At 42.4% G+C, this 19,119-nt stretch overlaps 1 protein-coding gene across 11 annotated transcripts in view; it reads right to left on the reverse strand.

Moving 5' to 3' along the window:
- Window positions 1-19,119, reverse strand: part of IL7 (interleukin 7) — a 67,957-nt gene that overhangs the window by 20,007 nt on the left and 28,831 nt on the right. For 8 of the 11 annotated variants that reach the window (XR_004538312.1, XM_033933290.1, XM_033933296.1 and 5 more), the window contains one exon: window positions 8,031-8,162. Coding sequence is in view for 8 of the 11 variants with exons in the window: in XM_033933290.1 (XP_033789181.1) it covers window positions 8,031-8,162 (132 nt within the window). In the remaining 3 variants the exon portion in view is untranslated. Of the gene's footprint in view, window positions 1-4,236; window positions 5,115-8,030; window positions 8,163-11,475; window positions 11,577-19,119 lie in introns of those variants that run through there. The other 3 variants (XR_004538313.1, XR_004538311.1, XM_033933297.1) reach the window with 2 other exon arrangements.

Consider the following 19,119-nt stretch of genomic DNA (forward strand, 5'->3'; position numbering starts at 1 on the left):
CAACCCTTTTTATGTAGAGGAACGACGTTGGCTGTTTTCCAGTCCAACGGAACTATCCCCGTACTTAGTGAGAGATTGAAGAGCACTGCCAACGGTTCCGCCAGAACATTTCTCAATTCTCTGAGCACTCTTGGGTGTAAATTGTCTGGTCCCATGGCCTTGTTTACGTGACAACTTAGGAAGTCCGCTTGAACATTCTCCACTTCGGCTATGTGGGATGCTGTTATTTCTTGAAGGTGCAACTCCACCCAGACCATGAGCAGAGTCGCCTCCTGTGCCACCAAATTGCTCTTGGTGCCCCCCTGATGATTGACATAGGCCACCATCATGGCATTGTCTGACAGAACCCTGACTGACTTGCCCATCAGAAAGGACTAGAAGGCTAGCAACGCCAGACAGATGGCTCTGGTCTCCAAGACATTGATCGACCAAGAAGTCTCCTCCGTGGACCAGGTGTCCTGAGCTGAGTAACCATGACACTGAGCTCCTCAACCGAGAAGACTGGCATCCGTGATCAGCACCGTCCACTGCGGTTGGTCCAGACTCGCCCCTTGTACAAGATGGAGGGTCTGGAGCCACCAACGAAGACTGCCCCGAGCTAAGCCCGGAAGCAGAACAGGGTGATCCAGACTGTGCCTCTAAGGTGACCACCTCCGAAGAAGAGCATACTGAAGAGGATGCCTGTGGGCCCGTGGCCACCTCACTACATCGAGGGAGGCCGCCATCGACCCCAAGACTTGGAGGAAATCCTGCGCCTGAGTACACGGGGATGCCATAAGCAAGCAAATCTGAGATTGTAATTTGCTTACCCGGGCCTCCGGAAGGAAGACCTTCCCCAAGGAGGTGTCGAACAAGACCCCTAGATATTCCAGGTGCTGAGATGGAGACAACCGGCTCTTGGTAAGGTTGACTACCCATCCCAGCAACTGCAGAAACTCCACCACCCGAGCCGTGACCCAAGTTCTCTCCTGGAACGACTTGGTTCGAATCAACCAGTCGTCCAGGTAGGGATGAACAAGAATGCCCTCTTTTTGCTACGCCACCGCGATGACCACCATCACCTTGGTGAACGTCTGCGGAGCTGTGGCCAGACCAAAAGAGAACAGAACTGATAATGTTGCCCCAAGATCGCAAAGCGCAGGAAGCGATGATGGGAGGCCCGAATAGGAATGTACAAGTAGGCCTCAGTCAGATCTAGAGAGGTCAGAAACTCCCCGGCTGAACCACCAGAACTACAGATCGCAGAGTTTCCATGCAGAAGGAAGGCACATGAAGAGCCCTGTTGACCTCTTCAAATCCAGGATAGGTCGTAGGTCCCTTTCTTTCTTAGGCCCACAAAGTAAATCGAGTACCAACCTGTGCCCCACTCCTGCAGGGGGAACTTGAACCACCGAACAAAGATCCAACAGTCTTTGAAGGGTCTGATGAAAGGCCTGCTGCTTCCACGCCACCTGCGAGGGAGAAGCGAGAAAATGGTCTGGCAAGGACCAGGCGAACTCCAGAGCATAGCCGTCTCAGATCACTTCCATAACCCACTGATCGTAAGTGATGACTGCCCACTTTGGATAAAATTCTCTGAGCCGTGCGCCCACCGGAACCGAGACGGGCGCCAGCAAAGAGTCATTTTTCAGGACGGGTGGCAGGGGTCCCGGCGGGGGCGATACCTGCATCCTGTCGGGCCTCACGAAAGGACTACATGCGCTGGAAGAATCTGCCTCTAGAGAGCTCAGAAGATGGAAAAGAGGCAGCCCTTCTACCAGGGCGGAAGTGGCGGAAATCACACCCACAAGCAGCGCCACCTCAAGCCAGTGACATAGGCCTATCCTCAGGCAACCAAGGCACTGGAATCAGTGAGAGTCTGAACCAACCTGTCCAGGTCCTCACCAAACAAGAAAGATCCTTTAAAAGGGAACTTCGTCAACTTAGCTTTGGACGCCAAATTTGCCAACCAAGCATGAAGTCACAAGGTACAGCGTGCTGCCACTCCAAAGGCCAAAGACTTGGCAGAAGCTTGCAAAAGGTCATACATGGAATCCGAGAGATAAGAAGCACCCAATTCAATTTTGGCAACTTCTTGCTTTAGCAAGTTCCAATTCTCAGATTTACTGTCAAGTACATGCTGGGCCCAACAAAAAACACAGTTGAGCCACTAGCCCACCACACATCACCGTCTGGACCGACAGAGCTGTCACATCAAAACTTTGTTTAAGGAGGGACTCCAACTTACGCTCCTCCGGGTCCTTCAAGGCCGTACCGCTCTCAACAGGCACGTTATGCTTCTTAGAAATGGCCGAGACCACCGCGTCCACTATGGGTGACTTCAAAGTGTCCCTATCCTCTTCAGGAATGGGATACAGGCGGGCAATGGAGTGCGCAAACCAAAAAGGAGCTTTCAGTACCTGACACTGTGCAAGCATATCCCGAATATCCTGATTCATAGGAAAAGAGCGAGCAGAGCGGATCCCCTTAAGCAAGGGGTCCACCGTACGCGGGGACTCTGATACGGTGTCCTCAGAGTGCAAAACCGAGGAGACCTGAAGAATTAACCCATGAAGCTCTTCCCACTGAAAAAAAACGCACCACAGATGCATCTTCGCCAGCTGGGGGGTGCTCGAACCCCTCGCTGGTGGAATCCAGACCCCCAAGAGGATCCTGAAAATCTCCCCAAGGGTCCAGGTCCTCATCAATTTCTTCTTGCTCATCTGGGTAAAAATCCTCATCCCAAGAGACCCTCGGGTGTCTGGAGAGAGGAGTAGAGGGGGCAAACTGCCGTTGTGTGGGGCTGCACCGGGGAAGATATCGAGGGTAACCCTCCCAAGACCCCCGTTGTGGACACAGAACCTCCTGCCACCAGCACATAAGCTTTACAAAGTGCCAACATAAATTCAGGGGGAAAGACCCCCGGTGGCCCCAAGGGATTCCCTGCCCCAGCAGGGGACCCTGCTATACCTTGCCCCTGTATTTCCAGAACAGGGGGAAGGTCACCGAAGGTAACTGAAATGAAGGAGGAGGTTCCCGCCGAAATTGGACCTGAAACCGCCAAAATCGGAGCTCCTGCGGCTTGCTGCGTCTGAAAAGCCTGGGACTTTCCTGACGGTGAGGTCGAGGAACCAACCAATGCAAAAAGAGAATCTCCAGCTGTTCCGGCGGAAAGGGAATCCTTTTCTCCCTGACCATTGGCTCTGGGAACCCTCCACGTGGGCGTCAGGGGAAGCCCAGGCTTCCCCACAATCCAAACTCGACTCATGAGATACATGCAGCGGGGTGCCCTGGTCACCAGCATCTGCTGCCGACGAGGCTACCCCACCGCTCCAGCCTTGAAGTGGTTCTTTGCCTTAAATGAGCCTGAAGGGGGGGGGGCAGCCTATTAATGGACAGGTATTTTGGGGAAATGAACAAACATGAAATCAAAATTCAGCCATTACGCTTTCTCACATTGCATAGGATTCACTAGTTACAAAAACATGTTTTTTTTAAATTTATTTATTTATAAAATTTACACATTTATTATCAAGCATATCATCTTGTACAGAAAGTGAGATCAAGAAAACATAATAATAATATTATTTACTCTCAAGCCTGAAAGTAAATCAAAATATTAAAAGAAAATAAACATCATAACTTAATCACACACTAGTCCTAAAATTAGGATCCAAGGTTAATGATAAGAGTAGAAATTAAATTAAAGGAAAAAATTTTTAACAAGGAAAATCGCTTAACTGCTACTGGAAAATGAGCTAATTATTATTACAAGGGTACAGATGGTTCTACAGACTCAAGACGTTTCGCAGAAAGGAAAGCAGTCAAGTGAGCTGGTTCTACAAATACATATTTCAAGGAACGGTATCTTATGACATATTTACAAGGGTACCTAAGAAAGAATAGACCCCCTATCTGAGTCACTCCTGGTTTTAACATTAAAAATTCCCTTCTTCTCTTCTGAGTTTCTCTTGAGACATCAGGAAATATCTGGATATGGAAACCCAGAAAGTCCTTGGCCCTGTTTTTAAAGAAAAGTTTAAGAATCCAATCCTTGTCTGGGGCCAAAGCCACAGTCAATAAGAGAGTGGCTGGGGTAGCCATTTCTCTATCTGATTGCTCTAATAAAGTGGAAACGTCCAAGGGTTCTTTCTGTGGTATTCCTTCGTCTTCTTTCTTTTGAAAATCCTGATTTCTTATAGGTAAATAGTAAACCTTTGTAAGAGGTGGTAAGGAATTTTCAGGTATTTTAAGGATTTCCAGAAAGTACCGCTTTATCATATCTCGTGGAGAAATTGATAATACTTTAGGAAAATTAATTAAGCGCAAATTATTAATCCGAATATTGTTATCTAAAGCTTCCAATTTTCTCTTCATAATTGTATTATCTTTAACAAATAGATCTTGATTATTCTTAATTGTTTTTAAATTCTTCTTTTCTTCTTGGATATCTAATTTCAATGATACAGTCTCTTCCTTTATAGTTTTTATCTCTTCTTTCTGGATTTGTATTTCTTTATCCAAGATTTTTACCTGTAGATTAAGGGCATTTCCAAAATTGGACACTAAGTCCCAAAGAGAGTCTAGAGTGACTTCAGAGGGTTTAACAGGAGAAACAAAAGTTGCTTGTGTCATTAATAAATGTTCACTCGGCTGGCTTACCTCTCTGTAGTCTTGATCCCCTTTAGCTGGAGTTGTTCCTGCCGCCGGTTCTTCTAAAAGGAGTAAATCACTTTTAGCTGTCTTCAGTTGCAAGCCCTCCGACGTACTGGCCTCTCGAGAGGAAAACACTTCCTCCTCCGGGGTGCTCTCCTCTCGCGGTGAGCTTGCTCCCAGCAGCAACGGCTGTAAGGGTGGCGTCCTTACGTCGGGGCTCAGAGAGACTTCTAGCCCAAGGGAGTTCGCCGCGGCACTACTCTCTGCGATTCCCCAACGAAACCTGCTCACTCAGGAGACGCCTAAAAATGGCATCCACTGCAGGCAGAGGGGTCTCCGAGCGTCGGGAGGCTCCACCAACGCTTCTTCCCCTTCTCTTAGGCATTTCCCAAAGGTAAGCGAGGCACTCCTAAGCGTCCACACAGCAGCAGCAATCAGCAGCCATCTTGGATCCAGAAAAACATGTTGATAGATAGGGCCTAATCCAAAAGCATGTGAGCATGTGTTATTAGTGGCTCTACATATATATATAAAACCAGAAAATTGGATAAAACTGAGTACAGAACCAAAAGACAAGGGGAAAAGACCTGTATCATATTGATTTGGAAAAAAACCCACATGGCTGTGTGCTTGAAGGAAAAGGAATGCAGCTTACGACATTAGCGTGATTGATAAGCGCCATAGAAAATTTACTCCACATGGCAAAGCTTAAGTTTCATAAGGTTTCACTGTTCAAATATGTGCCCAGTCCGGTCTAGGGAGATCCCCAGGGAATTTATAGGCAGACAGGGGTTGGCCTTTGACCTGTTTGCCTTACCTTGAGAAACAGTACTATACATTCCAAGAGGCCCTGATTTTGCAGCATGAAACACTAATTGGATACACATGTGTATTATTGTATAGATCCAGAATTAAGTTTTAGTAAATTTTAGTAAACCATTAAAAATATACACTAGGAATTTACTTTTGCAGCTTCAGGTAACAACTGTAGATTAGAATATATATTTTACTTTGAAAATGTATTAAAAGGACTAGATAGGCAAAATCGGAGTTTGTGGAACTCTGGGGGTGGGAGTAACCCCTCCTTCTTCTATTCTGACAGGGAACAAAGACTTTTCAGCATATGTTGCTAGCAGAGATTCAGGCTGACTTTAACAGAAAGGGTTCAAAGCTGTGTTTATGGATTATCTTTTGTGAGTATATTCCAATATTTGTTTTTGTATTTTCTTTATAAATCATGTAAGCTTAGTATAAAAATGTAACTTTTTAGATATAAGAATGTAATTTTTAGGAATGCTTTTGTGACACGCCCCATATAAAGGTATAGAAGCAAGCCTTATATGGAATCAAATATTTTTGACCAGTTATATGTTAGTGAAGGGATGGCATCATGTAAGGTATATATGAATGCACAAACTAGTATAGTTGAGTTCGTTGACAGAAACATCATATTTAAGTGTCTGTAAGATGAACTTCTGGTACAAATGCCTCTTGAAAATTGATCCTGCTAATGTTAATAAAAAGTATCTGGTTGGAAATATTTGTACCATTTTCATTATTCCTGAACACCTTAGAGCAGGACTAGCACTAAGAGCAGGACTGTCGCTTTAGGGAACGCTTAGGTTAGATTACCCTGCTTAGCCTGCACAACACTTGCACAGGCCGGCCGCGACTACCTCGTGTCTGGAACACAATGAGCACTTTTTCCCTTTAAAAGTGCTCATTGTGCTGAAAACCACCCTAGTTGCAAGAAAAAGTGCCGGTTAGTTGAGAAAAAACACAGTAAAAAGACAGTTTTAACGGGAAATTAGCCCTTTAGACCGGCACACCTCAGGATTTTTGACTTTTTTTGTACAGAACAGACTTCACGGCTCTCAAAGCTGGAGGGCTGAACAAACAGGGGACCAAGCCGCTGGCTGAGGCACCTCTACAAAAATATGAGGCGGTGGAGGAAGGTGGGGGGTGGGACCCAGCACGAGACCCGCCGGGTTTAACACCCTTGAGGTCGTATGGATCCTCAAACAGAACCTGCCCAAGCTCTATCCAGCACAAAAGGGAACCCAGGAGTCCAAAAACAAAGTTCCAACAGTGCTAAGAGGGGAGCCAAAATCAACCTTACCACCTGCTACCGGAGACTGAGGAAGACTGGATTAGTAGAGGGGAAGCTATAATGATATACAAATTTGATCTCAGTCTCCACCTGCAGGAAGCAGTGAGGTATAATATCCATCTGTAAAGGAACTATACCGGTCTACCAGGCGATACAGAAACATTATAACGTTAAGGACATTATTTGGGCGTCTAACTCCTGCCTAAAACGATTCTCTAAAGGACATCTAAAAATGCTGGTGATAGGTATGGAGAACCTGGATTACGAGGAAAGACTTAAGAGACTGGGGTTGTTCTCCCTTGAGAAAAGGAGACTACGAGGGGATATGATCGAGATATTCAAAATACTGAAAGGAATCGACAAGATATAGCAGAAAAAAACGTTATTTACAATGTCCAATGTGGCACGGACAAGAGGACATGGGCTGAAGCTAAGGAGGGACAAGTTCAAGACAAATATCAGGAAGTTCTGCTTCACACAACGAATGGTGGATACCTGGAATGCTCTCCCAGAAGAGGTAATTGCGGAATCCACCATTCTAGGATTTAAGGGTAAGTTAGATGTACATCTCCTTATGAGTGGCATGAAGTGACATGGGTAGGGGTAGGCTAGATGCACTTCTCTTTACGAGAAGCTTGGAGTGATATGGGGACCAAAACTATGCCAGGGTACACCTGGCGGGGCCTCCGCGTGTGCGGATCGCCGGACTTGATGGACCTAGGGTCTGTTCCGGAGATGGCGCTTCTTATGTTCTTATCTAACACTGAGCGGCACTGAGCACAATTCTCTAAAGGATGTCTAATTTTTGTGGAATCACGCCTAAGAGGAAGTCCAAACCACACCTAAATTTAGACACACTATACAGAATCAGGGCCTTTGACTAGAAAAACATCCAAGTGCTAATTTAGACTTTTTTGGTTTTGAAAATATCCCTTATGATATTATTGACAGAGCAGGGAACTGCTTTGCCTCTCCTTTTTACCCTACTGGTCTAACAGGTTTCAGTGCATAACCTTCTAAGATGCAGCTCACTTGTATAAAATTTGTGGTCTGTGCCACACTCAATATTGCTCTCATAGTTTATACTTTAAGAGATCCCTCCAAAAGTTATTGAGCAGTAGCAATACAGAAATCTTCACTTCCAGTGCCACAAGAAATTTAGCTGGCAACAACTACAGTCTATATAAAATCTATTTCACTACTTAAGAAACAACATAAAGAAATTTAAGTATATCTTGGAATCTAGGGTCTAATTATGAGTCAGTAAATGCATTCTGTAACTCACCGGCTTTAAACAACCACATTTCAGAGTAGTGTCTGAGTTCTGAGATACTTGATAAACCATACACCGAAAATTTTTGAGTCTTTTTGCTTGATTTTGCATTGCACATTGCATCTTACAAAGGGAAGATATTTCCTGCAAATAAACACATACAATTCTAATTATATAATTGCCCATGGCCTTGTAGCAGAATAATCTTTCTATATCATGTTTATGCTGCAAAGATTTTGTAGCATGGTTGGGGGTAAAGCCTCTCACTCAATGATGTTGGGGTGGATTCATGGATGTTAAATAGTTTATGTTTAAAATGGCTGGGAATTACTCAGGATTGACAACTGTCTAGATAATGTCCAACAGAGTTGATCCAGTCCTAGGTATATGCAACTGCATGCATGGACTTGTAATCTTTTTTTCCTTACGGAATACAAGTGGGAAATCTGCCACGTGCCCTTGTACACAATAGAGTAAACACAGGACAGAATCAACCCAAGAGCTATCTCCCCTGCAACCATACTCTTCTAACATGTAAATTATGTGAATGGATGAACCCACAAACTCAATACACGCAATACATTTTTACAAGGTCAAGAATTTGATATACCAGCTTTAAGGGGTTCACCCAAAGTGGATTATATTTTTATTATAAGCAGATACTTTCTCTGTTCCGAGTGAGCTCACAATCGAAGTTTTTGTCCAGGAGCAATGGAGGGTTAAATGACTTGCCCAGCGTCGTCAAAAAGCCACAGTGGGCACTGAACCAAGTTCCCCAGGTTTCTAATTCACATTAGTCTACTCCTCTACTTGTAGGCTCTGTTGAGCAGGGATTGTCTCTCACATTATGTACAGTGCTGCGTATGTCTGGCAGCACTATAAAAATTATAATTGGTAGTAGTAGTAGTAGTAAACAACTGATAGATCCACTGTACGTGCAGGCTGGCAAGCTTATTATTTCAAAGGAAAATGCTCTTTAGAGTTTCGCCATTGATTCTAGACACTTGTGGCCATCTTAACTAAACTAAACCTTAAATTTATAGACCAGGTCATCTTCGTATAATAAAGCTCACCTCGGTTTACAGCAAATTAAAAAGTTAAAGATATAATCAGAATTTACAATTTTGAGAATAGCCAAGTTTTAAGTTTTTGCGAAAAGATTGAAATGAACTGAACCTAATTCTCTTAAGCTTAGGGGAAAATTGTTCCATATTTCTGTTAGTTTAAATGTATAGGATTTCCCTAGTTTACCAATAGAAACAATAACTTTAAGGGAAGGAAAAGCCAGTTTAAGTTTTTGCAGGGGCTCAGGATAAATTAGCTTTGAGTAACTCAAGGCTTAATGCTGCTATATCTTTTCTGAGATACGGCGACCAGAATCGAATGCAGTGCTCAAGGTAAGGTTGTACTATGAAACAAAATGGAGGCATTATAACATTCTTATCCTTATTTACCTTCCCTTTTCTAATACATTCCAAGCATCCTGTTTGCTTTTTAAGCTGCTTGGCGGAAGGTTTCAGTGTATTGTCTACAATGATACCTAGATCTTTTTCTTGGGTGCTGACCCCTAAGGTAAACCCTAGCATCTGGTAACTATGATTTGGGTTATTCTTCCCAATGTGCATCACTTTGCATTTGTCCACATTAAATTTCATCTGCTAGTTGGATGCCCAGTCTTCCAATTTCCTAAGGTCTGCCTGCAATTTTTCACAATCTGCATGCATTTTAACAACTTTGAACAGTTTAGTGTCATCTGCAAATTTAATTACCTCACTGATCGCTTCAATTTCCAGATCATTTATAAATGTGTTAAATAGCACTGATCGCAATACAGATCTCTGGTACACTCCACTATTTACTTGTACTTTTCTCCATTGAGAAAAATGGCTATTTAACCCTATCCTCTGTTTCTGTCCAATAATCAATTCCTAATCCACAACTAAACATTGTCCCTATCCCATGTCTCTCTTAACTTTCTCAGAAGCCTCTCATGGTTCACATCTGATCTAAATTCAAGAAAATAGGAATGCAGGAAAATGGAGAGATTATGGTTACATTCTAAGCTTGAAACTGAAAGACTGAGATGGAGCGAATCAATCAATCTCTATTAAGAAAGAGGCATGGATAGAAAAAAAAAAGCATTTTTATGTCAATGTAGATTACTTAGGGGAGTAATGAATCCACAAAATTATTTAAAATAGTGACATGGTTATTTCAGAAATATGAAAACAACAACGAAGGAGACCAGATGGTACTCAATCCATTTATTAATAAACCAGACTTGAAACGATCGTGTTTCGGCCTCAAAAGGCCTGCGTCAGGAGTCTTGATGTTAATTGATAAAACCATAGGTGGCTGAATCGATGGTGGTAAAGCAATGCCTGCAAAGCATGCTCCATATTGGGAACCACAAACAAGATTCTAGGAATTATTAGAAAAGAATGGTAGACAAGACTGAGAATGTTATAATGCTTCTGCAACCTCACCTTAGGGTACTATGTTCAATTCTGGTCGCCTTATCTCAAAAAAATATAAAGCAGAATTAGAAAAGGTTCAAAGAAGAGCAACCAAAATGATAAAGAAGTTGGAATTCCTCTCATATGAGGAAAGACTAAAGAGGTTAGGGCTGTTCAGCTTGGAAAAGAGACACCTGAGGGGAGAGTACAAGTGGGTACAAGTGGATCAATTTTTTTTTACTCCATCAAAAATTACAAAGTCTAGGGGACACTCAAAGTTACAAGGAATACTTTTGAAACTAATAGGAGGAAATATTTTTTCAATCAGAGAATAGTTACACTCTGGAACACATTTCCAGAGGATGTGGTAAGAGTGGTTAACGTAGCTGGTTTTAAAAAAGGTTTGGACAAGTTCCTGGATGAAAAGTCCATAGTCTGTTATTGAGACAGACATCGGGGAAGCCAATGCTTGCCCTAGATTGCCAACATGGAATGCTGCTACTATTTGGGTTTTTGCCTGGTACTTGTGACCTGGATTGGCCACTGTGAAGATGGGACTGGGCTAGATAGATCATTGGTCTGACCCAGTAAGGCTATTCTTATGTTTTTATTTATAATTGTTTATGAATAAAGTTTAAAAGGCATGGATCTGCAACTTATTAATGAAATGTTTGATGTTTTTCAATGTTTTGAGCACTTTTGAAGTGTAATGATTAGAAATATTAAGACATCACATTGATAACATCAAATGATTTTGAATCTGTTTCAAAATTGCATATATAAGAGCATAATTTATGTTATAGTTCTTTGGGTTTTGTTGATATATTTAAAATATTATCCTCCTGTATAATTTATATTTTTCCCATTCATTTGCTTTGGAGTACAACACAGTAGGTATCTACCAAAGAATGAGTCTTGCTCCTTTGGGTACTAGGTATTTCTTGAAGGAACTATTTTTACCCAGTGTCTGATATGCATCTACTTTGGCAGTAATTATATACCTCCCTTGTCAATCAATCACTGTCTTTGAGGATGCAGGGCCTTGGACAGTCTCTTCCCTTGCTCAAAGCCAAATGATGGTACCTGTATCCTGACACCTTCCCTGTAACCGAGAAGAACAGAGGTAAGGATTTACCTTTGGCTCATTGAAATATAAGTTTGCATAATGGTAAAGGGGGATGGAACGTGATATACCATTTTTTCTGTGTTACAATCAATACTGTTTATATATATATTTTTAGACATGTACATATTTTTTGTACTTGGGGTAATGAAGGGTTAAGTGATTTGCCCAGAGTCACAAGGAGCTGCAGTGGGAATTGAATTCACTACCTCAGGATGCTGTAACCACTAGGCCACTCCTCCACTCTCTAGAAGACAAAGATCTGTAGTACAAGACCTGATTGCCTACTTGGGATTTCAGTGAAGATTGGTTTAAACAATGAAAATTATTTTTGAGGAGTGAAGTTCTAGATACCAATTAAACCAAAACGGACTTCATTAAACTAGTATCACAACTAATCTCTACATTCATGTGAAAAACAGAAGGAAAGGCCTCAGAAACTTTTAGTGGCTCTAACATTCAGCGCTCTCATGCTATTTTCAGTCATTAGCAATAGAGAAACACTGGCAGTGTGCATACCCTTAAATATAATTCTAATGGTGGCCAGCATTTCTCAGTGTTAACACCATTGCATCAGGGAAATCAAGCATTCATCGCACATTTAACAGAATTGGAAGCCATTTGAACACTAACCCCCCGTCCCCCTTTTATGAAGCTGTATTAGCATTTTTTCTCACCTGCCATGGCAGTAAAAGTTCTGATGCTCATAAGAATTCTATGATTGCTGGAGCTTTTACCGCTGCGACCGGCGATACTAGGAGAGGGAGAGGGTTTAAGTTAAGTGCTATCTTTGACTTGAATTGCCACATTGAGTAATTAAGTTTGAAGAAAATATTCCCATAAGCAGAAGGTATTTATGATACATGCATGAGAGCACTGAATATTTGAACCACTAAGAGTTTCTGAGGCTTTTCCTTCTGTTTTTTACATAAACATAGAGATTAATTGTGATACTAGATTAATGAAGTATATTTTGGTTTAATTGATTTAGCAATATATGTATTTTAAAGATAAGTACAAATCAAATCTGAAGATTGTTGGCTCTTATAAAAAGTGGGGAGTGCCACAGTTCCCCATTATCTCAATGTCAATGGCAGTTTCAAAATAAAACTCCATGCTTTCTTCAGTTCCTATGACCCTCCTCCCCATCTCATAAGAACATAAGAATAATCTTACTGGGTTAGACCAATGGTCCATCTAGCCCATTAGCCCGCTAGGTCACTAGTTCCTGGAAAAAACCTAAATAGTAGAAACATTCCATGCTACCGATCCAGGGCAAGCAGTGGTTTCCCTCAAGTCTATCTCAATAATGGACTATGAACTTTTCCTTCAGGAAATTGTCCAAACCTTTCCTAAAACCAGATACGTAAACCACTCTTACCACAACATCTGGCAATACATTCCAGAGTTTAGCTATTCTCCGAGTGAAAAAATATTTTCTCTTATTGATTTTAAAAGTATTTCCCTGTAACTTTGAGTGTCCCCTAGTCTTTGTAATTTTTGACAGAATAAAAAATTGATCCACTTGTAACCATTCTACACCACTCAGGATTTTTTAGATGTCAATCATATCTCCCCTCAGCCATCTCTTTTCCTCATATGAAAAGATTTCCTTCCCCTTTATCATCTTGTTCGCTCTTCTTTAATCTTTTCTAATTCCACTGTATCTTTGAGATAAGGCAACCAGAATTGAATACAATATTCAAGATGAGATCGCACTTATATTGTCTACCCGTCAAAACTCGTATCACCTTCAAACTATCATGTATGATGTTCCAAATCATATATGCAAAAAACGCCAAACCACTTATAAACTTATTCCTGGTCAACATCAACCAGATAACTGGAATCACTATAACTACTCCTTCTATCTCCCAAAGGAATTAAATAAAAAAACACATTTGACTCGCTCTTCACTTATCTTGACACCAAAACCTGGAACAACCTTCCAGTCCCAACTGACATTTGAATAGAAACAGACTATGACAGATTCCAAAAAAAAAAAAATTATATACATACTATAGACATGTAACTCGAAATACCTAGCGTCACTAAATCCCATACTCGTTTCAAGTGTTAAGAACATAAGAACATAAGAAGGTGCCTCCGCTGGGACAGACCAGAGGTCCATCTTGCCCAGCGGTCCGCTCACGCGACGGCCCATGAGTACAGTCTTGGAACCTCAATCACCCCCTCCCAATTACTCCGTTCATAAAACTCTGTCCTCAACAAATTGCCATAATGAAGAATATGCATTCTATTATTCCTATATTGTAAGTCACTTTGAACCTATTTGGGTATAGCACTACTCAAAAATACTGGATTAGATTAGTGTTATACAGGACATGGAGGGTCATTTTCAAAATGGACATCTATGTCCGATTTGGATGTTTCCCGCTAAACATCCAACGTCTGAAGCACAGAATTATCCATTTTTGAAAGCCAAACTGCTAGATTTCCAAAATTGTCTAGGCTGCCGAGACATCTACATCTAGGCCGCTAAAACATCCAACTTTATACCCCATTTTTGACTACAGAAATGTCCAACTTAGAAATGTCCAAATGTTGTGAACTTTACCTAAAGGGTGCCAGATGGGCTGGGAGAAACACTAACTACATGGGTCAATGACTGGCTGAGTGGCAGACTTCAGAGGGTGGTAGTTAACGGTACCCTCTCTAAAACATTGGAGGTGACCAGTGGAGTACCGCAGGGCTCAGTCTTGGGCCCGCTCCTTTTCAACATATTCATAGGGGACCTAACTCAGGGGCTTCAAGGTAAGGTAACGTTATTCGCTGACGACGACAAACTATGCAATATAGTGAGAGACGGCAATTCACCCGATAGTATGACACAGGACCTACATTTGTTGGAGCTTTGATCCTCGACCTGGCAGCTGGGCTTCAACGCTAAGAAATGCAAGATCATGCACCTCGGCAGCAGAAATCCGTGCAGAACTTACACCTTGAATGGTGAGACCTTAGCTAGAACTTCAACAGAACGAGACTTGGGAGTGATCATCAGCGCAGACATGAAAACTGCTGATCATGTGGAGAAGGCTTCATCTAAGGCAAGACAGTTGTTAGGTTGCATCCGCAGGAGTTTCGTCAGCCGGAAGCCTGAAGTCATAGTGCCATTATACAGAACCATGGTGAGGCCTCATTTGGAATACTGTGTGCAATTCTGGAGGGCACACTACCGAAAAGATGTGCTGAGAGTAGAGTCGGTGCAACGGATGGCCACCAGAATGGTCTCGGGGCTCAAGGACCTATCGTACGAGGAAAGGCTGAAAAATTTGCGGCTGTACTCACTCGAGGAACGTAGGGAGAGAGGAGACATGATTGAGACGTTTATTGTTTATTGTTTAATTAGTTTCTTGATTAAACGCTTTATCGATTCTGCAAAGCGTTGTACAAAGCACTAGATAAAATAACATTGCAACAAACAGAATTACCATTAAAACAAACTTTTAAAAAATGAAAATACAAAACTATTAGACGAACTACAACACGTACTAGGTTAAATAAGGACGCACTAACAAAAGATACATGAAGGAAAGAGGGAGGAAATACAATAATTATAGTAAATGAGAGAGACATTAAAGGAAAGAACAAAAGGGCAGGACTTAATGGAGAAAAAAGAAGGAAAGAAAAGAGAAAAGAAAAGAAGAAGAAAAAAAATAAATAAAAAAAATTAAGAAATAACAACTTCAATTAAAAGCATCTTTAAAAAGGAAACATTTTAAGCTACTTTTAAACGTTTTTAAATTATTTTCTGTTTTTAGATAAAGCGGAAGAGCATTCCAAATCGTAGGAGCAGTTACAGAGAAGATAGAGGTTCGACGTGTACCAATTATTTTTAAGGAGGGGATATTTAAATTGGATTGGGTTATGGATCTTAAAGATCTTGGTGGATCATAGGGAATCAATATTCGATCAATAAAAGCTGGGGAATTAGTCTGCATAGTTTTAAATGTCAAAAGGGCAATTTTGTAAGTTATCCTATGTGAGATAGGTAACCAGTGGGCATCTTTTAACAGGGGAGTAACGTGGTCATACTTTGTTGCTCTGGAGTATATTACCGGCCGTATCGAGATGGAAGAAGAGATTCTCTTTCTCAAAGGACCCTCAGCCACAAGAGGGCCAGAGGCGGGAAATTTCATGGCGACACCAGGAAATATTTCTTCACCGAGAGAGTGGTTGATCCTTGGAACGAGCTCCCGGTGCAGGTGATCGAGGCAAACAGCGTGCAAGAATTTAAGAGCAAATGGGATGCCCATGTGGGATCCCTTAGAGCAGTGATTCCCAACCCTGTCCTGGAGGAACACCAGGCCAATCGGGTTTTCAGGCTAGCCCTAATGAATATGCATGAGAGAGATTTGCATATGATGGAAGTGATAGGCATGCAAATTTGCTTCATGCATATTCATTAGGGCTAGCCTGAAAACCCAATTGGCCTGGTGTTCCTCCAGGACAGGGTTGGGAACCACTGCCTTAGAGGGTTAAGCCAAGGGAACCTGTCACCAGGAGTGAGATCCCTAGGATAGTAGACTTGGGGGTGGGTCAGTAGAGTGGGCAGACCTGATGGGCTATGGCCCTTATCTGCTGTCATCTTCTATGTTTCTATCTCATCAGAACCCCATTATAATTTATAGTGAGCCCTCCAAAACCTACTATACCCACCTGTCTACCACCCCTATAGCCCTTAAGGCTGCAGATGACTCCTTTATAGCACTATAGTAGAGTTTTATTTGGCTCATACTTTCTACCATAAATGTTGTGTTTAGAGTGGCTTATGAGCCTGGCTCCTCCTGTCTATGCTTCACTAGTCCTAGATTCAGATCTTTGGAGGAGGTGGGAGGCGGTCAGTGAACTGCAGCTGCTGGGTCAGGCCAGTGGTCCATCATGCCCAGCAGTCTACTCATGTGGAGCCCCTTAGATCAAAGACCAGTGCCCTAACTGAATCTAGCCTTACATGCATATGTTCTGGTTCAGCAGGAACTTGTCTAACTTTATCTTGAATCCCTGGAGGGTGTTTTCCCCTATAACAGCCTCCAGAAGAGCATTCCAGTTTTCTACCACTCTCTAGGTGAAGAAGAACTGCCTTACGTTTGTACGGAATCTCGTTCTCTCTACCTTGGAATCTCGTTTTCTCAACATCACCTATTCCCTCTGGCTCCGTCACGCAGGATTCCTGCGTACCATTTTCCAAATGTGCTAACTTTAGGCTCCCACTTTTGGAACTTCAGCGAATAATCAATTCCATGAACACAAAAAACGCAGGCAGTGACTCAATTCCTCCAACAATTCTCATACGATACTTTGTAACATTCGGTCCTCATATTCTAAAATTAGTTTCTACTAATTTGACAACAAGCTCTGTTCCAAAATCCTGGAAGGAAGCCCTTATCCATCCAATCATAAAAGATTCGAAAATTAGTGCGGCTGAATGTACAAATTATTGCCCTATTTCTAATATCCCCTTCTTATCAAAAGTTACTGAAAAGATCATCTTCAATCAAATATCCGATTTCGTGGAAAGCACCAATGCTTTACACCCAAATCAGACTGGATTTAGAAAGCATCATTCAACTGAACTCTCTTTAATTGGTCTTCTTACTAACATCAATTACCACTTGGACCACCATAACTCTATCTTACAAATTTCTCTTGACTTATCTTCTGCTTTTGATACAATCGATCATCCTTTGCTAATTCATCGACTAGAGGAAATAGGGATTACTGGTCAAATCCTTAATTAGTTTATTTCATATTTCAAGGAACGCTCTTCAAAAGTATAATTTAATGGCTCAAAATCTTTTGCATTCACTAACAACTATGGCATACCACAAGGATCCATACTCTCATCCAGGGCTAGGCAAATGCTGGGTTGTATCCGGAGAAGCTTTGTTAGTTGGAAGCCCGACGTCCTAATGCCCTTGTACAGAACCATGGTGAGACCTCATCTGGAGTACTGCGTACAATTCTGGAGGCCACATTACCGTAAAGATGTACTGAGAGTCGAGTCGGTACAGCGGATGGCCACCAGGATGGTCTCGGGGCTTAAAGATCTCTCATACAAAGAAAGGCTGAACGAATTGCAGCTATACTCTCTCGAAGAACGCATGGAGAGAGGAGACATGATTGAGACGTTTAAGTATGTCACTGGTCGTATCGAGGTAGAAGATGATATTTTCCTTCTTAAAGGACCCTCCGCCACAAGAGGACACCCGCTGAAAATAAAGGGCGGGAAGTTTCATGGCGACACCAGGAAATACTTCTTCACCGAAAGAGTGGTTGACAGCTGGAATAAGCTCCCAGTGCAGGTGATCGAGGCCAGCAGCGTGCCGGATTTTAAGAACAGATGGGATGCTCATGTCGGATCTCTAAGAAGGAAAGGTCATCAGAGAGCGATTAAATAGGGGGGGGTGGGTCAGTGGTGTGGGCAGACTCGATGGGCCTCGGCCTTTTTCTGCCGTCACTTTCTATGTTTCTATGTTTCTCTCTACTTCTCTTTAATATTTTCCTGACTCCGTTAATCACGCTAGGATAATCAATTGGTTTTATCGTCTACGCTTATGCAGACCGTCAAGGTGGGCTTCCCAAGCGTAGGTTAAAGAGTCTGTTGTGAGAACCTTCTGATGAGGGAGAGTGTGGAAAAGCAAACCTCTGGAAAGATTGGAAGAGAGCATCCACCAGTGAAGAGATTGTCTCAACAAAGGAGTTATATTGATGTGTTGAGAGAGTGGGTCTGAAGCTTGCTGCCACTGAGATGCCAGGGTCCACTGAGGTATTCGAAGGTGAAGTCTGGCAAAAGGAGTCACGTGAACTGTAGAGGCCATGTGACCAAGTAGAATCATCATGTGTCGCACTGAGATTGATGTGAGGGCAGACACTTGAACACAAAGGCGAATGAGAGCATCTTGGCGTGGTTGAGGCAGGAATGCTCTGAGCCGGATAGTGTCCAGGACGACCCCGATAAACTGAAGAGTTTGAGAGGGGTGCAACTTGGAAAATTGACTTCTAACCCCAGACATTGGAGGAACATAATAGTCTGTCGCTGCAATAATTCCTTGTTGAGAGGGAGCTTTGATGAAATATTTGAAAACCCTGGGTATGCAGGGCTGCAGCTACCACCACCAAACACTTTGTGAAAACTCTGGGGGATGATGTGAGTCCGAAAGAAAGAACTCAGTATTGAAGATGAAGATTCCCCACCTGAAATCTTAAGAATCTGCGAGAGGCTGGATGAATTGGGATATGAGTGTAAGCCTCTTTGAGATCTAGAGAGCATAACCAATCCCCTTGATCCATCAGGAGGTACAGAGTTGGTAAAGAGAGCATCCAAAACTTCTCTTTGACTAGAAATTTGTTGAGAGCTCGGAGATCCAGAATAGGTTGCAAATCCCCCGTCTTCTTTGGGACTAGAAATAATGGGAATAGAACCCCGTGACCTGTTAGTTCAAAGGAACCTCCTCGACAACTCGAAGGCGAAGAAGAGCCTGAGCTTCCTGAAGAAGGGGAA

Source organism: Geotrypetes seraphini, chromosome 2 (assembly GCF_902459505.1).
Source record: "Geotrypetes seraphini chromosome 2, aGeoSer1.1, whole genome shotgun sequence".
NCBI classification, from domain to species: Eukaryota; Metazoa; Chordata; class Amphibia; order Gymnophiona; family Dermophiidae; genus Geotrypetes; species Geotrypetes seraphini.